We start from the raw sequence: 24,764 nt of genomic DNA on the forward strand, positions 1-24,764 counted from the left end.
ATTTACAATAGCCAATCGTTGGTTACCTTCATAAGAGTCGATTGAATTCAGTTATAGAGATTAAAAATTAGTACTATAAAAGAAAAGTAGCAAATTAAAGTACCCAGAATGGTCCCCCTAATCCAAATGGGACGAACCCCAATTAAAATATACTATCAAAATCAACCAAATTGATCAAACAAAAGCACATGCATTTATGCAAAAACCAGGTTGGAATCAGTTCAATAGTCCAATAATCAAGAAACTAATTAATTTGAGATAACTAATCTTAGCATACAAGTTGAAAAAATTAGGATTAATCAGAATTGAAGTTATGGTGAATAAAATGATGATTCATAGTAGAATTAACTAGGATGCTGTAAGGTTGAATTTAATCAACCATGTGTTGGCTTTATTCCATGACAAATTTGCTTGTAATATAGCACTTAGAAACCTTGTATTTAGGTGGGAATCATGTAAGGGTAGTGTGTGAGAGAGTGTGAAGAAATGCTCAAGACAATGCAGTGAAGCAGAGACTCGCGGCTAGGACTCGCGGGTGGCTCGCAGCTTGCAAGCCGCCAAAAGTTACACACGTGCAGAGCATGCAGGGGAGCTGAACAGTCATGCCAGTTGGAGCACTACAGGACAAAAATCCAGACTGGCCATTTAGCTAGCTCGCGACTTGAACTCGCGACTCAGTTAAGTCGCGAGGTCAAGTTGCCAGCCAACCCTGTTTTTGGAAAAAACTGACTCTTTGCATTCTTTTCTTACACCAGTATAAATACCCCTCATTCCCACAAGATATGGGTGGCCATTCAGAAAGAAAAACCCTAAGAGAGGTTTCTTCAAAACACCCACCCATTTAGAGAGAGCTACTCATTCTTAGAGAGAAATCTTTGTAGTCTCTTCTCATTCCCTCTCTCATTGTCATACCTATTGAGAGGAGATTTCTATCCAAACACTACCCACACCCATTTAGAGTGTTGAGTATTTTTGGAGCTTTGGGAAGCATTGGAAGATGCCAAGGATGGCGGATGCTATGGTCAAGTAGCGGAATCCGGTAAGCTAGAAAAGAAAAAGGTTCGGCGCAACCTCGTTGGAGCAAGAAGCTTGGAGGGCTTAGGTCCATCGGGTAGATTAGGCTTGGAGGGTCTATTGCTGTTCATGTATCCCACCTACATTTTCTATTGGATTATTGACCGCTTGGAGGGCGGCAGAGAGGTTTTACGCCGAGGGCTTCGGTTTCCTCTTCGATAACACATCGCGTGTTGTCTTTGTGTTTGCATCTTCCTTCCTCTCTATCTTTGCCTTTTGATTATCTGCTGTGGATTTTATTTTGTTATGGCTTAGATAGTTTTTAACCAATTTCGTATTATAGCATATGTTAAGTTTCCGCACACTAGTTGTTTGACATATTGCTTGATTTGGTTACGTTGTTATTTGGGGGTCTAAACGTTCAAAGGTGTTTTGTACACGTTTTTGAACTTTCAATTGGTATCAGAGCGGGTACACTTGTTGTGGTTTAAATACCTAAGTGTGATCCTTGACCCTTAGTGTGATCCTTGACCCCTTGTGTTTATTTGCCATGGATTGTGCTTTGTATGACTCTTTGCACGATTTGGTTGGTGATGAATGTAACATGCCACGTGTTTGTGAAAATGCCTCTATGAGTGTTAATCCTCATAAGTGTGATGACATGTTATTTGAATCTATGGGTGTTGTTGACAAACTCTTGAAGAAAAATACTAAGAAGTTTCAAAAGAATTTAAGCAAGTTGTTTTGTGAAAAGGATGATTTGATTGCTAAGTTCAATGAATCCAACAAATTGGTTGAGAAATATAAAAAACTTGCTGAAGATTCTCTTGAAAAGCTAAAAGAGTTTGAATGTTTGAATATGGACTTGGATGCTAAACTTGTTTTGTCTAACAAACTTGTTGATGAGTTAAAATGTGAAAATGAATCTCTTAAGATGCATGCCAAGTGTTTGATTGATGAACCCATTGATAAAAGGGATGATAATATTTTTTGCAATCATGTTGTGGTACCCGATCTTGTGCCTATTATGTGTTCTACCTCTAAGGACAAATCGGTGTACATTCCTCCACATAAAAGAAATCAAATGGTGGAGAGAAAGGCTGATAAGTCAAAGCCTTCATTTAGGTCTCAACCTAAGGTTTTGAATGGATCTAAGTTTGTTCCAACTTGCCACCATTGCGGTGTGATTGGTCATATAAGACCTCAATGTCATAAGTTGAAGAGGGAACAAAACCATGTTGCTAGATCCCTTCCCAAAAAGTCTAGTGAACCTAAACACATTGTTTGTCACCATTGTGGTGCCTTTGGTCATCTAAGACCTCATTGCTCTAAGTTTCAAGCTCTTAAGAGAATCAAAAGAAAAGAGAAACTTAAGCTTTTTGGAAGTTGTGCTAAAAAGAGTAAACTGGTTTTGAGTGAAAATAGCATGTTGTTAAAGAAAATGTTTAATGCTCTTAACTCCTTGACTATGTGCATCTCCGGTTCTCATTCTTCCAACCCTCGTCTCATTTCTCTTGAGACACTCATTCCAAACAATCGTTCCGTTTGGATGAGAAAGGGTTCCTATGGTTGAGCTTTTGATATTTTGGTCATTGATCTAATTCTTTCGATCTTTGTAGGACCCTTCATGCATTTAATGTCATATCTTCATGTATTTTGTGCATCTTGCATTTATTTATATGCATTGTTTTGTTTTTTATCTTACTTTTATATTTCAGTTTTGTGTGAGTAAAAAATCCAAAACCACATAAAAAGTGAAAAATTCAAAAAGTTTGATCGTATATGTTTGAGCACATATCACATGTGAGTTTGGCCTTGTACTTTTGTACAAATGGCTTTGTGCATTTACGAGCTTAGCTTGTTATTTTTGCACTTATATCTTTGTGGGAAAAATCTTGACATCTTTGTGTGATTGTTGTAAATCGATCTTCAAGCTTGTCATGAATGATTTGTCAATAGTCATGTTGGTTTTGATACATGCGTAGACTTGTGCTTATGTCTCTTCCCACTCTTTTATTTATTTATTTTTTTTTTTGCTTAAAGAGCTCAACAAATGTAAATCTCAAAATGAAAAGAGATAATGAGCTGCAAAAGCCGTCGCATATACTAGTATTTGACTAGGAAAAAGGGAAAGCGACTTGTATTGAAAATGTGTGATGCCCAAAAGCCAAAGGCTTGTTTATCAAATTGAAATATCAAAAATTTCAGGCATCAATCTCAAAAAATGAGATGTATTGCTCAAAATGAGTTGTATTGATTCAAAATGATCAAATGATATGAATTGTAAGAAGCCAAATGAAAAGCTTCAATCTTATGTAATCATTTTCTTGTGGGAGGTCATATATGTTCATTTCTATAATTGAGATAGACCACTTGACTTAGTACTAGTTGTGTATGACTTGATTGAATTGATCATTGAAGCTTCACTCTAGACTAAGGACTATTCCACATTTGATACACACACATAACACACTTGCCTAATGTTCAATGAATGTCTTATTCATTTGTTAGATTGTACTTGTCTAAATGTGATGTGTGTGTGCTCAATCTTATATGGATTAATCCAAAAAGATTTTTGATCATTTTATATGTTTTTGGAAGTGATTTTTATCATTTTTTGTGTTTATGTTTAGTGCTTACTTTGTTTTTCAATGTTTAAACATGTTCTGTTTTGAAAAACAAGTATCAGAATTTTTGGCCACTCATTTTGGCTACTTGCGCGAGCTGCCAACAAGCTGCCAGTTTTGGCTACTCGGTTTGGCGGCTTGCAAGCCGCGAGTCTAAGCCGCGAGTTCAGACAGAGAGGTTTCGCGGCTCACTCGCGACTTGTCTCGCGACTCGCCAGTCGCGAGTCGCCCAGAATCAGCTTTTTAAACAGCTTTTTCGTGGGAAACTTGTTTTAAACCTCTCCCATCCTCTCTAAAACCTCTCTTTCAATATTTTTACATCAAAACCCAACCAATTTGAATGGTTTTTCAATCCATTAACATCTCTAAGGTAATTATAAACTCTTTTCATTGATTTTGATCCTTAGATTATGTTTTGGAGAGTTTTGTGCTCTTGGTTGGGATTTTCATCATAGGGGTTGGGAAAACTTATTTTTTTGTCAATTTTCTTCATGGGATTGGTTTCTTTTGTTGATATGCATTGGATGTTGGCCCCTTGTGGCAGAAAGAACATGTATTAAGGGTGGATTTCATGATGTTCATGCATTGTTTCACATTATTGTTCATAGTGTGCATGCTAGGTGTTTGATAAAATGCCTCTTAGACATTTTCTCGCTTGTTTGGACTCCAATGAGTACCAAACTTTGGGGTTTCTCATGTTTCCTCATTAGGAACATGTTTGGTTCATTGGTTGTGTATTTAACACACTTTGCCCCACATGTGCATTTTTCATGCATTGGTCATGCATTGCACTTAGCCACCTCTTGCACACACCTTTGCTACCCTTGTCATGCATTGGTCTATACCTTGCTTCTTCATCCTAGCATGTCATGTCTGTCTTATGCTTTGTAGCATTTTACTTTGTCATGGGTTTGAGCTTCATTTTCTCATTCATCTTGCACCCCTCATGCATCATTAGCATTGTTCGTACCTTCATCTCTTGCCCTCGTTTCTTCTTGACCCTTTGTCTATTCCTGACAAAAAGGGGGAGAGTATACTCTAGAGAATGTTTCGGAGTATTTTGTCATTTCTATATGACTCTTGTGCACATCCTTAGGGGGAGAAATTTTATTTCTCATGCACATTTGTAGGGGGAGAGATATTCCATAGGGGAGATGCATATACCAAGGGGGAGAAGACATTGTGTTAACTAGAAAACCTTGTTCTATTTGTTTTCTTGTTGGCTTTATGGTGCTTTGTGTTATGCTTTGGTGTTCTCATTGCATCATGTTTGTGCTTTGGACATGCATATGTCCCTATGTTATTATGCTTCATTGAATGCATGTTCAGATGATCATTTGCTTTGCTATGTGATCATTGTAGTCTTTTCTATACTTGTTATATTATACTTGTCATTTATTACTTGCTTTACCTTGAGGGTCTAATGTGTTTTGTGCAAGTGTTTCAGGGTACAAGTATATATATGTTCCAAGTGCATCACAGCTTCTCATCACTTTGAAGGGGAGAAATTTTAAGCACTTTTAGTTTATATTGTTTAAGTTTTTATTCAATATAATGTGTTTGTACCCATGTGCTTTTGTAAGCTTTTAGGGTTAATGTTTTATGCATAGTTTGTAGGCTTTATGGTATGTACCTTGCTTATGCAGCCTTTTTGCTATGTTGAAATCAGTAATTTAATCTAAATGTCCTGCATTTTGGTTTATGTACTGTCACTCTTGTGCCCTTGTAGGATTGTTCCTAGATGCATATACCTTGTGTGTTATGCATTGGTTGAGTGTTGAGCATACAAGTGTCTTGCCTTGTGCTTGTTAACATGTATGTCCTTGTGTTCATTCCAAGTGTGAATGAGCACTGTGATCACTACCTTGTGGTGTTCACTTGGTTGATCAAGCCTTGGTTTGTTTCTTAACTCCATCTTTGCTTGATCACATATTGCCTGTTTCATATGCATTTCATGTTTTCTGCATACAATGATCATGGTGTATTGTTGTGTTTCAGGAGATTCATGTTCATATGATTCAAGAGCTGCACAGCTTCTAGATTTAGGTGTGAGTGAGTTTTACCAATGTTCCCAAACTCACGTTTAAGTCTAGATTCTGTTTTAGGGTGTTTTGTCATGGAATAGCCAAAGGGGGAGATTGTAAGGTTTAATTTAATCAACCATGTGTTGGCTTTATTCCATGACAAATTTGCTTGTAATATAGCACTTAGAAACCTTGTATTTAGGTGGGAATCATGTAAGGGTAGTGTGTGAGAGAGTGTGAAGAAATGCTCAAGACAATGCAATGAAGCAGAGACTCGCGGCTAGGACTCGCGGGTGGCTCGCAGCTTGCAAGCCGCCAAAAGTTACACACGTGCAGAGCATGCAGGGGAGCTGAACAGTCATGCCAGCTGGAGCACTACAGGACAAAAATCCAGACTGGCCATTTAGCTAGCTCGCGACTTGAACTCGCGACTTAGTTAAGTCGCGAGGTCAAGTTGCCAGCCAACCCTGTTTTTGGAAAACACTGACTCTTTACATTCTTTTCTCACACCAGTATAAATACCCCTCATTCCCACAAGATATGGGTGGCCATTCAGAAAGAAAAACCCTAAGAGAGGTTTCTTCAAAACACCCACCCATTTAGAGAGAGCTACTCATTCTTAGAGAGAAATCTTTGTAGTCTCTTTTCATTCCCTCTCTCATTGTCATACCTATTGAGAGGAGATTTCTATCCAAACACTACCCACACCCATTTAGAGTGTTGAGTATTTTTGGAGCTCTGGGAAGCATTGGAAGATGCCAAGGATGGCGGATGCTATGGTCAAGTAGCGGAATACGGTAAGCTAGAAAAGAAAAAGGTTCGACGCAACCTCGTTGGAGCAAGAAGCTTGGAGGGCTTAGGTACATTGGGTAGATTAGGCTTGGAGGGTCTATTGATGTTCATGTATCCCAACTACATTTTCTAGTGGATTATTGACCGCTTGGAGGGTGGCGGAGAGGTTTTACGCCGAGGGCTTCGGTTTCCTCTTCGATAACACATCGCGTGTTGTCTTTGTGTTTGCATCTTCCTTCCTCTCTATCTTTGCCTTTTGATTATCTGCTGTGGATTTTATTTTGTTATGGCTTAGATAGTTTTTAACCAATTTCGTATTATAGCATATGTTAAGTTTCCGCACACTAGTTGTTTGACATATTGCTTGATTTGGTTAAGTTGTTATTTGGGGGTCTAAACGTTCAAAGGTGTTTTGTACACGTTTTTGAACTTTCAGATGCAATTTGCAATAAAATTTGTTATAAATACAATTTAAGACCTCAATGGATTATTTATACTAGACAAAAAGTGTAGTCCATCAAATTTTGTAACATAATTGTTTCAATCTATTCAACTTAACTTCAGCTGATATGATGCTTTGGGCGGGTAAGTGAACAAAATAATGACCTTTTTTTCTTGGGTATTTTAAACAAATATATATATATATATATATATATATATATATATATATATATATATATATCTTCTTACAATATGGAATTTGAATTTAACTGTTTGATTTGATATTATTTTTGTGAGAAATTTGTGCTGTTGATTTTAATTCATTTTTTTTTTATTTTTAATATTTGAAATTTGATCCTATTAAGTTAAGCTCTATGACTTATCTTGAATTAATGGGTTCCTTATTATGTAATGAGATATTATAAACCTCATTGTTATGAAATGATGATATTTTTTAATAATTGGTGACGAGGATGTGAATCCTTGTACATCTATGTTAGGATAACAGTGTCAGTTGAACTATGGTATTCTTGGTAATTTTTTTGTTAGATAGAAATATATAGATAAATATGTTCCTAACTTTGTAACTTGAACTCCCTCCCCTCCTTAAACTCCTAAACATTTTTTTTTGCATGTGGAGGTATTTGATGTAAAAGGTTTCTGACAATTTAAGTGGTAAGATTGTTACTTTTTGTTATTATGGGTAACAACTTACCACTTGTAAAAGTGCTGCAGACGTACCACTATTCTTAATTTATCTATATTAAGAGGATTCAAAAAGTTAGTTATGGTTTTAGAAAATGTTAAAAATATTCTCAATCTAATTAGATAATCCTTATTCTTAAAAAAATATAAAATATGGTTAAAATTGTAATTAAAAAAATAAAAAAACTACTAGAGGAATTTTTTTCCTAAAAATTAGCACACTCTCTATTGAAATATACCTCACACATATTTGATACATTTTTTTTTTCTAAGAACTCAGTTTACTCATTTTCAAATTCTTTTTTTTTGGTTAACCAAGCAAATATTATAAACTAAGGCACTACAAGTCTATTACAAACATGGCCAACTTTATTACTAGCCAAGAGATCTTCCACCATAGGCGGTGGGTTATACAAAATAAGGTAGTCTGAATAAAGATAATCCCCCAACCTAGCTAATCTAGCAGCACCTATTTGCCTCCCTATAAACATGTGCCACAGTGCAGTTAAGGAACGTCTTCATTAGGTTCCTGCAGTCAAATAATAAAGGTTCAAGGCTAAGGTTAACCACAAAAGAATTAGAAAGCAAATAAACAAGGAATTCAACATCCATATCCACACGAATATTCTCTAAATTAAGCTGTTTTGCCAAAAGAAGCCCATCTCTAAGTGACCACAGCTCAGCCAGAGTACAAGACGTGTTCCCTAGCTTCCTTAAGCAACCCGCAATCCAATTCCCATCGCTGCACCTGAGCACAGCTCCTCCACCAGCCTTCTTCAATTTTCCCAAAACCGAGCCATCTAGGTTCAACTTCACGCATCCCACTTGGGGTTTAATCCATGTCACTTGAGCTAGCACTCTTCTTTCAAATTCATTATTGTATAATTTCACTAACAATAGACAAATTCAAATTATAAAATTATATTAAATTCAAAAAAATAAAAAAGAGTCTCATAGCACATGCAAAATACATGTAATAAGACTAGTTGTTTTTGTTTATTATATCATAATCATGTTTAAACTGCGGGATTAGAAATATGTTATAATTATCTCTAAAAAGAAACTTACAAAACCGATGTATCAAGGCACGTGTCTCAACACGTGTCTAAGTATCAAGTACGGTACATGATATATATACTAATACTATACATCCTAATTAAGGCACACTGTTCCTGTCATTGCAAGAGATAGAACACGTGTCTATCAAGTACGGTACATTATATACTAAAAATATACAATCCTAGAAAGCATTATTCTCATCGATGCAAGAAAGATTTTCTGATACAACAATCATACAACACTTTCTATTAGTTCTCAGAAATAAACATCAAATTATCAAAAAAAAGAAAAAAGAAAAAAGAAAAAGAAATAAACATCAACTTCAGCTAAATAGCAATCTCTACTTTTCGGAGAAGAAAATGGCATCCCATGATCAGAGCTACAGAGCTGGTGAAACTGAAGGCCGAGTTGAGGTATGGGGAATTGTTCCTATTTTGTGCTTATATATGGTTCCCAATGATTGTGTTGGTGTAGTTTTTTTCTTACTCAAAATGATGCATCATGCATGTTTTGTAAGTTTCCTCTATGTTAAGTACTGGTTGGCAAAATGAAAATGTTCGGATTAATGTACAATTTGGGAGCGTTCATCATGCAAAATCACAATTATATTTGGACAACTAACATTATTCATATAGTTTTCTTCTACACATTATATATGTAGTTCATCTAGATTCTCGTTTCTACTTACTATTTTGAAATTGGTTCATCTAGATTCTCTTTTTTACTTGCTGTTTTTTGAAATTAGTTTATCTAGATTCTCTTTTCTACTTGCTATTTTTTGCACCTTTGGATCATATAATTGCCTTTTTGGTTCTAGCGTCTCATAGAAAAACCTTTTTCTTTTTCCTGACTCTAATTTGCAATCTTGATGTTGCTTATGTATTCAGGAGAAAGACCAACCAGACAATGGGCCATTTAGGGGATAAGGCTAGAGAAGGAAAGGACAAGGCCTATGAGAAAACCCAAGAAGCAAAGGACAACACCAACTCTGCTATGGGCTCATTAGGGGAAAAGGCTAGAGAGGGAAAGGACAAGACCTATGAGAAAACCCAAGAAGCAAAGGATAACACCAACTCTGCTATGGGCTCATTAGGGGAAAAGGCCAGAGAAGACGAGGACAAGACTTATGAGACGGCCGAGGCTGCCAAAGAGAAGACCTCAAGCGCAGCCCAGTCAGCCAATGAAAAGGCCTCCCGAGCCACCGAGGCCGCGAAGGAGAAGACCAAGGAGATGGCCCAAGCGGCCGGCAAGAAAGCCGAGCCCGGTAAGGAGAAGACCGGTGGGATAATCCAGAAGACGGGGGAGCAAGTGAAGAGCATGGCCCAAGGTGCACTAGATACTTTGAAGCACACTGCTGGCAGGGGCGACTCTAGGAATTTTTCTCAGGGTGTTCCTTGAGTACGTGGTTTTCTTACCAAATATTTGTCCATAATTCTAGCAAAAGAATAAACAATAAACTATAAGTTCATTTGAAATATTAATAAAATTATTAATTATTGTTGTTTAGTTGTTTCATTAATTTGTTTGTCTTTTATAAACTAATTTGTTATATTTTTGTTTTATTAATTATAAAATTATTAATTGTTGTTTAGCATAACATAATTTAATTTGTTTGTCTTTTATAATGTATTGGTTAATTAAATTATTAATTATTAATTATTAGCTGCTTTCCCCAATTAATTATTGGTTAATTAAATTATTGTTTATTAGTTGCACTAGCACACACCCCATGTGCATTTATTTCCCCCAATTCAAATATCTCATCCTAGCCCCAGTATGAAATTTTCAACAACAAAAAAGAAAATGGTTACTTAAAAAATGTTGAAGCAAGATTTATTATAGAATATAAATTTTGGACAAGTTTGTAGGACCATAAAAATACCCTCCAATTTTTTTTTTTTTAAAAATCAATTATAAAAAAAAATAGTGCAAACAAAATATATATATATAAATATAAAGATGATATAAAAGGAAAAAAAAATACTAAATAAATCCCACACTTACATAATGTGCAAAAGATGTGGGGTTGTTTATGGTAGCCTAAGCTTACAGTCCACACCAAAAAGAAAAAAGAGATACACGGACCGAGCATTTACAAGCTGAAAAAAGAAAAGAAAAGAAGAGAGCGAAGAAAGAAAAGAAAAGGAGAGAGCAAGTGAAGAGGAGGAGCACGCAGTAATAGGTTTATATATGAGATTTTATTAGTCCCTTTCTTCTCTAAATTTCTCTCTATCCCTTAAGGGTTATCAATGGGTCGGGTCAGGCTAGCTTGACCCATTTTTACATGGCCCAGGAGCACAAAGGCCTGGGCAAAATGGGCTATTAACTAGTTAACGGGCTGGGTCGGGCTGGGCCGAAAGAGAAAACCCCAGCCCACGACCCTACCCATGGGCAATGCCCATTTTGTCTAAAACGGGCTAGGCTACTAGGTTAGGCCTAATGGGTTACCAATGGGATTGTGTTGGCGTATTATTTTATTATTTTTATAAAGAAAGAATAATTTTTTTATAAGGGAATAATCAATCTATTTTTTAAAAGGAAAGAATCAAAGAATTTAATACTTTAATTACAACTTTATTTATTTATTTATTTATTTTACAGCCAAATCAATTTAATTTTTTGTTTTGTTGATGGAAACTTATTTAATTTTTTTTATTAAAGCTTCAAATAGTTTTTTATTTTTATCTTTAATAAAAAAAAATCAAATGGTTAATTCAAATTTGCTAGATTACTAGAAAAATATATATTTAATAAACTAAGTTTAGCACAATTACTTTAAGTATCTTAGTGGTTGGGAGAGTTTTCTTAAGAAATTCTTCTACAATATCTCAAGATCCATCCTTCATTCACCTCCTATATATTTTTGTTATAAATTCTAAGTTATTGGACTGGGCAACGGGTTGGGCCAATGGGCTAATCTATTGGGCTAGCCCATCGGGTGCCCATGGGCATAAAAACTAGCCCATGGCCTAACCTACTGGGCTAGTGGGTTACCCATGGGCTTCAATAACAACGGGCCGGGTCGCCCATTAGCTCGATGGGCTACGGGGTTTCTAGGTCGGGCCATGGGTCATGGGCTATTTGATGACCCTTACTATCCCTCTTCCTTAAAACTTAATTTTTGTTTGGTAAAACAAATAGAGTGAAGTTTTATGAGAAGTTCTTAATTCCATATATGAAACTTGAAGTTCTACAAATCAAACAAACAAATAAAGTTTTTGACTTTACGACTTTGAATCAAATTTATGGAATCCTTCATTCTACCATTATATGGAGTCCTTGACTTTACCAATTTAAAAATTGGAGTCTTCAACTCTCCTCCATTTAAACAGGTTGATGGAATCTTTGGTTCCACCATTATACTTAGTAATTCCACCAATTAAACAATTTGGAATTATTGATTCTATCAATTTAAAATAATACACTTAATGGAGTCCTTGACTCCTAAAATTATTTTAAATAAAGTGGGGTCTTTAATTACTTCAAAATCCAATATGATTAATTCTTAAGATTCCTAATTCCTTAAACAAAATTGGAGTTTCCAATTCACAAAATAAAATGAACATAAAATTGATGTGAGGAAATTTTTTGATTCCCAATTTCTAAAACATGTTCATAAAATTAAAATTGCTTCAAAGGAGTTTTCTTTCCCTTAATAAAAGTTGGAAACTTCAATCAAAACATCATTGCTTGTTAAAATTCCTACAAAGAAGCAAATGAAAGAAAGAGAAATTTACTCGGACATTCAATTTCCCAAAAAGAGAATCCTTGGTTCAAAATCCGTAAAAACATGGGTCCTTGATTTATCTTTGAGATTAAAATAAATTATCTCATCCAAAACAAAATTAAGTCAATACTTAATTAAATACCAAGTCTTTGACTTAAATGTCCATCATTTATATCGGACAAAATCATATTTGACGATTTTAAATCTAAAACCCCAATTTAAGAACTACGAATTAGCTTGATCCCCACCACCAAGGATACATAGGCAATCTAAATAAATTATTAGGTGCAACCACAAATGAATAAAAACACATATCCCTCCAAACATAAAAATAAATAAACTTAAGTACAAACGCAACGTGGTTGGAATCAAAAAATCTTCCCTTGAAACAAAAGATTGTAACTAAGAGATACGTTGTCTTAAATGGGCACAACTTTATGGAACTACGAAGCTTTTCATGAGGTTGTTGCTGTGGTTTTTAGCCCTCAAAAGAACCCAGCAATTATGGCATGGTTGAAAGCACTAAAAAACCATCCATTGATGAAGGAAATGCTCCCACCTAGTGACAAGTTGGTTGCTGAGATGAGAGAAATGTATTTGGGCCAATCTCCTTGAGGTTGATGCTTAGGCTAAAGAAAATCCAATCATATACTAGCTACTTAAATAAAAGCAAGGGCAGTTGTATGTTATCTTTAGAGGTTCAAATGAATTTCCTGATTTGGAAATTAAAAAATATTATATATATATAAAAATTATTAGTTTGATTTACATTTAAAAGTATTTTTCAACTTTGATCATAGCACAATCCAAAATCAAGTAACAACACAGATCAGCCAATCTCAAAACCCAAAACAATACAAAATACTATTGCTTTCTCTCTTTGATTTGATTTCTAATCTCATTCCCATGAATCTCATCTCATCCCTTTTTTTTTTTTTTTTAAACTATCTAAATCAGTATCTCTCTTTATTATAAATTTATATTATATGTGTGTAATATTGATTGTATGCGTTAATTATTTATTTTGTCATAATATTATTTGTGTGAATTGTAATGTGTGTGAATGTGAGTGTGTATTATAAATATAATATAACTTTATATAATTTAATAATTAGAAAATACAGAGAGTTTGTTACATGTGTGTATATTGTTAAAAAAACAAATCATGTTTTTGATTGGTTAAGTAGACACTTAGTATTATTTATGTATAAAGAATGTGGATATATGGGTCAATAATTAATACAATGCCAATGGATTTAGTTTTTTCATTTAGTTTAAATATTTTTTTATAAAAACAATGAAATATTTTTTATAAAAAAAAAAATGACAAGTAGGAAATAACAATTGAATAAAAATAAAAATGTTGTACAAACTGAAGAAAATAAAATGGTCACACTTATCCATATTAATAATAAATAATGACAATTAATAATGAACTATCATGTAAATATTTTAGAACATGAAAACTCTTAAAAGGAAATTGTAAAACTTCATATATATATATATATATATATTTAAACTTCATGTATTTGCATTTTTTTTTTTGTTGATAATTCAATAAATTCAAATTCTATTTTTATTAAATTATTATCAATTTAAATTTCTTAATGACACCCCTGAAAAACAATTCTAGAGCCGCCACTAAATAAAAGGGATATGAATATCCTATGGTGTTTATTGAATAATTGATATATAAAAAAGCCACTTCTTATTGTATAATATTTTTTAATGAATAAAAAAATGTATTTACAAGAGAAAAGGTAAAACAATATATACGGCTTCACTTCTGATAATAGACTCAAAACAAGAGAGACAGCTACCCAAATCAAAAGAGCCAAAAACATTACACTTAAGAAACTATTTAGCTAAAGTATGAGTTGCTACATCAGCTAAATTCTTGGCATCATCATTTCATTGTTGCGATATGGTTTAAGTTTTAACTATACTAGTCAAAGACCCGTGCGTTGCACGTGATAATTTTTTAGATAAAATATTATTTTAGTCCCTAAACTTTAGAAAGAGCTTTATAAAAAAATTAAAAAAAAAATTTATCATATTTTTCATAGTCTTGTCTATAACATTTTTTTTTTCCATTATCATATATTTATTAGTTGACATTAAATAAAGTGTAAAACTATTTATTAAATTTTTTTAAGTCATGGTGCATGAAGATTATGATTATATATATATATATATATATATATATATATATATATATATATATAAAATTTCCCTAGTTAGAGTTTGATTAGTTTTAAGTTTAAATTTTGTATTATTATATTTAATTGTTGATTATTGATTATTGATTTAATTTTTTTTTGAGAAAAAGGTAAGCGAAATTTTATTAATTATATAACGAACTACAAAAAAACAACGAAACAAAAAACCAAACTCAAGAAAGATCCGACTGGAAAACAACATTCATGTCCTCGAGTAAGTCTTCTACCCAAATCTCAAAACCTATAGATAAAATTGCTTTTTTAGCTAAATAGTGAGCTAATCTATTCCCATCCCTCCTGACATGTTGAAACATACAACTTCGTAATACTCCATCAAGTCTTTTTGTCTCATCAATGATATGACCAAACAGCAACGGGCAGGGGCCAACACGTAGCAAAGCCTGAATAACAGTAAGGCAGTCACCTTCAACAATAATGTCAAACAAACTCATCTCCCTGGCGAAAATCACAGCTCTTCGAGCAGCCAAAGCTTCCGCCATCTCAGCTCACTGCACCTTGCCCAAATTCTGACACAGAGCCGTAATAACTTGCTCGGAATGATCTCGACAAACTACACCAATACTTGCTAAACCCGAATCCTCAAAATAAGCTGCATCAAAATTTATTTTGAAACAATCCTCAGGCGGAGGAGACCAGCAAACCACTGAACAAGGGATAGACGCACCATGCTCTTTTGAATTCACGTTCCAAAACTCATCAACCATCCTATGCGCATGTTCACCCAGCTCATGAAGCTGCCAAGATGGCTGACGTTCCCTCATACGGTGTCGACGCTGCCATAAACACCATGCCACAGTGACGAACATAGCTACCTTCCTATTCGACTCCGTACTGAGAACTTCCTCCAATAATTCATAAAAGGTCTGAAACTTCTTATGAACCAAAGACCGAAAATCCTGGAGCGACATCCATACTGACTGCACTTGATCATAGAGCCATAAGCAATGCACAATCGACTCCATATGCTCACCACACCCATCACAAACCTCATCAATTGGGATATGCCGAGCTTTTAAGTTCTATTTCGTAGGCAGAGAATCCTTTGCAGCGCGCCAAATAAAGTGCCGGATCTTATTTGGAACTCTCATCTTCCAAATTTTCTTCCACACCAACCCAAGACTACCCGAAACTGATGAGCTCGGCTGAAGAATAGAATCAACAGATACTAGCATTCGGTAAGCACTCTGAACACTATAATCCCCATCACTGGTTAGAGGCCAAATCAGAGTGTCTTCTGCCCCATCCTCACATACTTGAATCCTCCTCACCAATTCTGCCTCCCATGGAATTAAACAACTCTCAAGACGACCCGGGTCCCAAACTCTTGTATCAGGGAAGAACAAATCACAAACTCGATGAATTGAAGAGTCAGTTCTGGGAGAAATAATCTTACTGTGATTAGGATCAGGTAGCCACCTATGTCACCACACATCAATCAAATTTCCATCACCAGCCCTCCAAATAGCCCCTTGTTCAATAACTCCACGTGCTTGAAGAATACTCCGCCAGGCATAAGAACATTTAGGATGAACCTCCGCCTCCATTATATTACCATGAGGGAAATACTTAGCACTAAAAACTTTAAAAAGAAGGGAGTCTCGATTATGGATAAGACGCCAAACCTGTTTTGCTAACACAAGAGAGGAACTACGAGCAGAAATCAGTAGTAACTCTACTACTAAAAGATATTGCGTATAAATAAATAGAGAGATAGTCAGTCTCTTGAGTAGTTGAGAATCTTTTGTCAAAAGGACCAACGACAATGAAGGAGAAGAGGGAGGTCAGAAAAGCGATAACTCAAAATCTCCCCAAGTAGGATTTGAACCTACGACCAGTCAGTTAACAGCCGACCGCTCTACCACTGAGCTACTGAGGAACAACGGACTTAAGGAAGCCGACTCTTGTTCTTTGGAACCAACCTATGAACGAACAAAAATGGGTTCGTCACTCTTTTTTTTTCAGATACACCGGGAGAAAAGGTTACGATAGCAAGCCCCTCCCCGGCCGAAGAGGCCCCAGGACAAGGGGGCTGCGGTCAACCATCTACTCTCAAGATTTATAATGATCAATCGATCCCCGCGTCCTGCCAGTTCGCTAAGTAGACTCACTCTCCTGAAACCCCATCCCACCAATTGATTTTAGGGAACAAAGAGAGCTCCATTTCACCCAATGAATCTTCTTAGCATCCCCATTACCCCACCAAAATTTTCGAACCATGGCTTCAATATCTTTACACAGGCTAACTGGAAGCTTGAACACACTCATCGAATAAACCAAAATGGATTGGACCACTGCCTTAATCATAATCTCCCTGCCAGCTTGAGACAACAACTTTTCCTTCCAACCTTGCATACGTCCCCATATTCTTTCTTTTATTTGAGTAAAGCACGCCGTTCTATTTCTTCCAATAAAAGAGGGTAAGCCAAATACTTCTCATAATGCCTAATGGCTGGAACATCAAGGGCTACTTTTATGGCTTCCTGAGTTACTTCATCTGTATTCCTGCTGAAACAAAGAGTAGTCTTTTCCTTATTAATCACTTGGCCTGACGCAGTCTCATAATAATCTAAGAGCTCTTGAATTTTATTGCACTCATCTAAGGTAGACCTGCAAAAGATTAGGCAATCATCTGCAAAGAATAAATGAGTTAGTTTAGGCCCATTTCGACAAAGGGAGAAACCCTGAATTTCACCATTCCCTGCAGCACCTCGTAAGAGTGCATTCAACCCCTCCGCACAGAAAAGAAATAAATAAGGAGAGAGAGGGTCTCCTTGTCCTAAGCCTCTAGAAGGGACTATCATACCCTTCGGCTCTCCATTCATAAGGATAGAGTACGAGACAGTGGTAATACACTCCATAATCAAAGCTACCCAAGCACCTGGGAAACCCATCTTCAGAAGAATTTTTTCAAGAAACACCCATTCCACCCTATCATATGCCTTGCTCATATCTAATTTCATAGCCATGAAACCTTTCTTCCCTGTACAACTATTCTTCATATGATGCAAAGATTCAAAGGCAATTAGAATATTATCAGTGATCAATCTATCAGCAATAAAAGCGCTCTGGGTCTCAGATATAATGGAATTAAGAATAGGCTTAAGGCAATTAGGAATCGTCTTACTAATAATCTTATAGATCACATTACATAGGCTTATAGGTCAAAAATCTGAAATCCTTTCAGGATTGGGAACTTTGGGAATCAAAGTAATAAAGGTATGGTTGATAGATTTAAGAATAGACCTTGAATTTAAGCAAGATAGAACTTCTTGAGCAACATCCGTACCGATATCAGTCCAATAAGTTTGGTAAAATAAAGGCTGCATACCATCTGGACCAAGAGCTTTTAGTGGGGCCATTTCCTTGATTTCCATCCCCACCTCTTCACTAGTAAAAGGCCTCATCAGCTCTGCATTCATAGTCTCAGTAACCACAGTATCGACCCCATCTAAAACACTGTCAAGCCCCTGTGGATTTGAAGAAGTAATTAGATTAGTATAGAATTCAGTAATGATGGCCGAAAATACCTCTTCATCCTCCTGCCAAACTCCATTCCCATCACGCAACCCCTTGATAAAATTCTTCCTCTTTCTTTGAGTAGCAGTCCCATGAAAAAACTTTGTGTTCTGATCATCAATCTTCAACCACTGGACCCTGGACCTTTGTTGCCACATCTTCTCCTCTTTCTCATATAGTGCATTCAATTCTGATTTAAAATGAATAACCTCCTCATTCTCCCCAGTCCTAGCCGAAACCTCTTTAGCTTGCCATAATAGATCCTTTACTTGCTTTATCTGCTTCTTCACATTTCCAAAATGAACCCGACTCCAAGACTTTAACTATTTCTTACAATTCTTAAGCTTAGTGGCTGCCACGAACATGGGAGTACCAGTGGGGGCACAATCCCAAGCCCTTGCTACCACCTCCTTACACTCAGGATCATCAATCTACATTGCTTCAAACCGGAAAGGCTTCCTACGCCACTTTTGATACTCTCCATGCCCCTTTAAAGATAGAAGGAGTGGCCTATGATCTGAGGTAAAGCAATGCAAATGCTTTATCCTCCTTGTAGGAAAACGAGTTAGCCACTCATAATTAGCAACACCCCTATTTAATCTCTCCCAAATCCATTCTCCCCTTCGCCTGCCATGCCAAGTGAAATCTGGTCCAGAAAACCCCAAATCAGTAAACCCACAATGGTCCAACACATCACGAAAGTTTTGCATCAAATAATGAGCCCGAGGAACCCTTTCTCTCTTTTCTTGCACCTCAAGCACCTCCTTAAAATCACCCACAGCACACCATGGCAGCTTTGGTTTAGAGCTTAGCATTCGAAGCATACTCCATCCCTCATTCCGACAACCAGAATCTGGCTCCCCATAAAACCCAGTCAACCTCCATGCCCTCTCTGAACCACCATGCACAATAGAATCAATATGGTACTTTGAAAAACTATCCACCCACACATCCACCCCTACTTTCCATAAAAGAGCTAAACCTCCCCCGCTCTCATCATTAGAAACCGTAAAACACCCATCAAATGAAATCCAATCTCTTACCCATAACATATGCTCCTTAGATGACCATGTTTGTGAGAGAAACACAATCATGGGATCTTGTGCTTGCACAATGTCGACAAGCTCTTGAACTGCACGCTAGTTCCCAAGCCCCCTGTAGTTCCAAGCTAAGATTTTCATGGCTGTCAGCGGGGCTGAACATCAGCCTCCACCGCTTGAGTTTTAATTACTAATACTTGTTTCTTTCTACTATCATTTGCAAGACCCAATTCCTCACTTGACACCTCCCTTGGACACTTCAATGAACACAGCTCTCCTGGAATTATAGAAGGTGAACTGCCTACCTCAGATTAAAGTGCATAATTTATCGCCCCCCTACTGACCTCTCTAGCCGATCCCCTACTCCATTGCCCCTACAAACCCGATTCAGCTGCCCAAGTTCCTTCCCATCATCAAATCTTTCTAACTCGGCATCAATTTCATCTAGCTGATCTTGAAAATTTTGACTAGTGCTACCCTGAATATGGCCTTGATCCATGCATCTATTCGGAATGCTCCCCACAAGATTTCCATCCCCAGCCGTATCTACTGATACTTCCTCCTGACCATGCACCGTATCAGAGATTGCACTCCCACCCTCCACATTGTCATCACAATGATGTGTGCTCATCCCATTGCCTTGCATGGAATTCAAACCTTCCACCTCTTCTCCCTCCCTCTGCTCCGAATGTGAAGTGGACCCATCATCACCATGTATCACCTCATCATACCCAGCAACCCGGATCACAGTTTTCTTGGCCAGGTTCGGAGTGATCGCTCGTAACCACGAACCAAACTGTTGAACATTACCCTGCATTGATCCCTTTCTTGACAGCCATGTTGAGCAATCTTTGTCATGGTGAGTAAGCCGTCCACACCAATAACATAAATTCGGTAAACGCTCATACTTAAAGCTCACCCAACCTTCCTCTCCATTGCTCAGCCCTATTTTTCTACCTCTGCACAATGGCTTGGTAATATCTATCCGCACAAGAACTTTCACAAAGTAGCTGCGTTCATAGTCCTCCTCCACCGCCCCCATGTTTACGATTTCCCCTGCTACCGAAACGATATCTTGTGCCACTCGCAGCTTCAAACTACTGATAGGGAGATCATGTACCTGCACCCAGAAAGATGCACTGTCAAAATTCAATCCCTTTATCTCTGTTTGACGTCCAATCCTCTTCAACGCAACCAAATTTTTGTCGAAAGACCATGGCTCTCTCGCAAGCACTCTGTCAATATCACTCTGCTCAGAGAAAATAAACAACAAACGGTGATCACCCATATCACGTGCTTCAAAGCCCTTCTTAGTGTGCCATAGTATTTTGAAAGTGCGAGCGATGGCCTCAATATTCAGCACTCTACCAGTGAAAAACCGTGCCGCAAGGAGAAACTTCCCTTCAAGCCCATCGTCCTCAACTTGATACTTCCTCCCTTCAGGCTCTGTTAGCAAAAAAGACTCCCAAAGGACAAACAGATTCTCCATCCATAGCCAAACTAGAAAAAACTCACTACCGCGCCGGTCAGGAAACCAGAGAATAGGAACAAAAGCCTCACTTAGGGAGTAGGCACGTTTTCTACCAAACCTAGGGTTTTAGCGCCGCCTTAGGTTGGAGAGACTCTCTACATAATTGATTATTGATTTAATTAAGTGAATGTAATGGTTGATTTTATAGCACTATAAAGTTTTCAATGTCCTCTGTATAACCATCTCTATTTTATTTATTACTCCTCTTGACCACCTTTTTATTTTCCAAATAACGGTTATTAATTGATGTTTAATTTCATTTCTTTCTTTTTCTTCCTTTATTTATTCTTTATTACTTTGTATGTTCCCTTGCTAGTTGTAAATTTTATGGTTATCAATAAGAAATAGATATCATGGATGGCTTAAATAGTTATAGATGTAGTTACGTTAGTGGTATGTCAAAGGTGTTTTTTTCCTTCCGAATTTTCAAGGAAATACGAAAGGCATTTCTCTAGTTTGGTTTCAATCAATTAAGATATCCATAATATATTAACGGAAGTAATAATGAGCCTTAAATTTTTTTAATGTATAAAGTGGTTAGGTTAGTGGTACATCAAAGGTTTTATTAAAAAAAAAAATTTAAAAATAATTCCAAGGAAATGTAAAAGGCCTTTTTTTGAAAAAAGAAATTGTGACTTTTTGAATTGTAGAAATATGATTGTTTTAATTACCTTGTTTATAGATTTCATTATTAAATTATAAACATCTAAATTAAAGTAGATGAATATATAAATGCAAAATTATATGTAAACTTACGACCACACAAGATAAATATGTATAGATTTTTTATTTTTTATTTTTTTTATTCATGAATCATTATTTCATTGTTTACTTATAAATATCTAAATTAAAGTTTTTTTTTTTGAAAAAAAAAAATCTAAATGAAAATAGATGAATATGTAAAAGTAAAATTATATGAAAAGTTAAAACTACCCAAGATGAACATTTAACCACGGGTAGATGTGTGATTTTTGAAGACTAAAAGTATATACAATTGCTTTAACTGGAAGCCTAGAACTATATAACTATACAAATATTGTTGCAAATGGTTCCATCATTTGCAAATTATCAAGTTTAGTGGCCTTATAAAAAAAATATTTCATTTTGCAAAAAACTTTACATAAACTCTTTTGTGACAGCTTTTTTTTTTTTTTTTTTTTTTGCCGAAACAACTTAAGAATATTAAAACTTAAGTTAACACGTGGTAGTTGTAAAACACGTTAGTGATATGAAAAATAGAAAGGCTTAAATATTTAAAAAAAAAACATTTTTAGTAGATTGTAATATAAAACATTTTTTCTCAATATTTTATTTAACTTTTCCCATAAGATCAATATTGTTGGCAACTTGGCATCCTTTAAAAAGGATACATAATATTTTTGAGAAGAAGAAGAAGAAGAAGCAAAGACGATGCTAACACATAATATAAAATTATTAATATTGCATGATTTAAATTTGTGGGAAAAAAATATTAATGTATCTATGATAAAAGTTTTTATCTAAATAATATATGGTAGTTCATATTTTTTTAGACTTGATTCAAAAAGTTCATTCTAAATAGCCTTTTAAGTCTCCAAATTGCTCAATCTATGGGCCTAGACACATTCAAAGGGTGCTATCTAAATTATAAATTATATGACCCTTTATCACATAAATATTTTAATTCCCCCAATGTATAGTAAGGAAGGCAAGTTTGTGTCTAGCCATTTTATTAATTTGTGCTGCATAATTTAATAGTATGGAGGATGTGATTGGATTTAAATATTGAATAAAATAAGATGAAAGGAAAAAAGATTAAAAATCAAATATATAGCAATAAAAATCAAATTATCAAAGTCATTCTATGTAATATAAGAACATTATATTATTATATACTATATGTATAATGCAGTAGGATAATATTTAATCAAAGAGAATATAAAAGATAACAACTTAAAACACAAAACTAAATTGTATTAACCTAAAGTAGATTTCTAATTAACACAAAAATTCATGAACCTAAAGAATTGATGCAATTAAAAAAAAAAAAACAAAAAATGAAAAACAAATTGAGAGAGAGAGAGAGAGAGGGAGAGAGAGAGAAGTAACATTTTTTGTGTGAGAAAACTATGTATAGAATGAAAAAGAAAATGTCAAATTTATAGTAAGATGTTGAGAATAAGAAGAGTCAAAATAAAGGAAGATAAAAAGGTAGAGAAAGAATGATATTAAAGTAGAAAGTAGTGGAGAGATGAAGAGGTAAAAGGGAGGGAGAGTTTTGGAAAATTAATTATTAATAATAAAAATAATGATTAAAAGATATCTTAATTTATAAATAATAGACTTTTTAAGTCACTTTAAATGAGAAAATGTTTAAAAAAAATTGGTAACAAAAAATGATGATGTAGCTGCTAATGTGACTCAATGTGAGTGTAACAACATTAAATGTTTTTAGTAATATATAGAATATAGATGAGCTTGCAGTGTATTTCAATTGATAGTTTAGTAATAATGACAATTTTTTTTTTTTTTGGGGGTAATAATCCATATTTGTGACTTTTTTTTTTTGAAAAACTCCATATTTGTGACTTGAATTCACGTCCCCCTCCCCTACTTACCTATTCCAAAAAAATGAATAGACATTCCTACTTCGGAGCACTCCATATGGCTGAGTGGAAATAGTGGACTCAATTAATAGCTTGGACAACGGGCCGAAGGCCAATAATCTTACGTTTTTCCTGCTTCTTTATATTATAAAAACTATATAACACATGGATCCTAGATCTCTAATGGGTCATCCTCATTAATTTCCTGGTCAGCCTCCTCAACCAAGACAAGACTTGCTGACCAAAAAGATGAAAATGATTGGAAGAAATTTCTCATATGAACTCTATAAATTAAGGCTTTTCAGTCTAAAAGAAAGCTAACTGAGAGAGAGAGAGAGAGAGAGAGAGAATGGAGGAGAAGCAAGGTGAAGTTGTCTTGTTTGGAACATGGGCCAGTAATCCCTGCACTAGAGTTGAGCTAGCCCTGAAACTAAAAGGCATACCCTATGAGTATGTGGAGGAAGATTTGAAAAACAAAAGTGAGTTGCTCCTTCGCCACAATCCAGTCTACAAGAAAGTACCTGTACTTGTTCACAATGGGAAATCCATTGCTGAGTCACTAATTATTCTCGAATACATAGAGTGCTGGAATAGCACCCCAAAACTATTGCCTGAGGATCCTCACCAAAGGGCAAAAGTCCGTTTTTGGGCCAACTATTATGATCAAAAGGTGGGTTTTTTCTCTCTCACACACACAATTTCGATGCTATAGTGTTTTTTTTTTTTTTGAGGGTAAACGGCAGATGCTACAGTGTATTGAACACTAATAAAAGCATTTTGGTATCATCAGGTTGTGCCAATCTTCTACATCATCTTCGGGGCCAAAGGCAAGGAGGAAAGAGAGAAAGCCATTGAAGACTTGAGCCAAGTGCTTAAGGTGTTTGAAGAAGGTATTGACAAGGATTTTCCGGGCAGAACCCATTCTTCAATGGCGAGAGCTTAGGGTATCTTGGTATCTCTATTGGCTCACATGGATGCAAATACAAAGCTGTTCATGAGGCCATGGATGAGGTACTCTTATCAGAAAAGAACCCAAAGTTTCTCTCATGGGTCAATGCTCTGAAGAACTGCCCTCTGATGGAGGAGACACTACCGCCTCATGAAAAATTGGTTGCCATGCTCAGAGTCTGGCTTAATTCTACTCAAGCTTAATATTGAAGCGGAAAGACAGGTTTACCATGTATCAAGCTCTGATTGATGATGGTTGTACCTTTTAGTTGTTAGAAATAAATCCTGTCCCTTAGCCAAAAAAATAAATGTAAGCAGAACTATGGTGCTACTGTTTGGTTTCTATAAAGGGTTGGCTGAGTGTTTTGTTTCTACTGTTCCATGCTTAAAACTCGCACATGTTAGAAAGATTTCCATTAAAGTTAGAAATTGCAGCTTGTTAAAATTGCAGAGAGAGAAGATAGACTTTTCTCAAGGATACCTCTCAATAGTCATTGTCATTGTATGGCTGTAAG

General features: G+C 35.6%; 1 protein-coding gene, 1 non-coding gene and 1 pseudogene across 2 annotated transcripts; 2 read left to right on the plus strand and 1 right to left on the minus strand.

Annotated features, from left to right (window-relative positions):
* Window positions 1–9,021: 9,021 nt before the first annotated feature.
* Window positions 9,022–10,060, plus strand: LOC115981244 (late embryogenesis abundant protein D-7-like). Its single transcript, XM_031103406.1, has 2 exons — window positions 9,022–9,075; window positions 9,725–10,060. The coding sequence occupies exons 1-2, from the start codon at window positions 9,022–9,024 to the stop codon at window positions 10,058–10,060; spliced, it is 390 nt and encodes a 129-aa protein (XP_030959266.1).
* A 6,373-nt stretch (window positions 10,061–16,433) lies between these two features.
* On the minus strand, window positions 16,434–16,505 carry TRNAN-GUU. The gene has a single exon. It is a non-coding gene; the product is annotated as a tRNA-Asn (tRNA).
* A 7,116-nt stretch (window positions 16,506–23,621) lies between these two features.
* LOC115982764 lies at window positions 23,622–24,622 on the plus strand (annotated as a pseudogene).
* Window positions 24,623–24,764: the final 142 nt, after the last annotated feature.

Source organism: Quercus lobata, chromosome 3 (assembly GCF_001633185.2).
Source record: "Quercus lobata isolate SW786 chromosome 3, ValleyOak3.0 Primary Assembly, whole genome shotgun sequence".
Classification (NCBI taxonomy): Eukaryota; Viridiplantae; Streptophyta; class Magnoliopsida; order Fagales; family Fagaceae; genus Quercus; species Quercus lobata.

What these genes read in the sequence shown, in the direction of transcription:
- LOC115981244 (XM_031103406.1), top strand. Translation starts at nt 9,022, where the DNA reads ATGGCATCCCATGATCAGAGCTACAGAGCTGGTGAAACTGAAGGCCGA. An exon ending in AAACTGAAGGCCGAGTTGAG is followed by an intron (nt 9,076 to 9,724) that starts GTATGGGGAATT and finishes CAAGAAGCAAAG; the next exon opens with GATAACACCAACTCTGCTAT.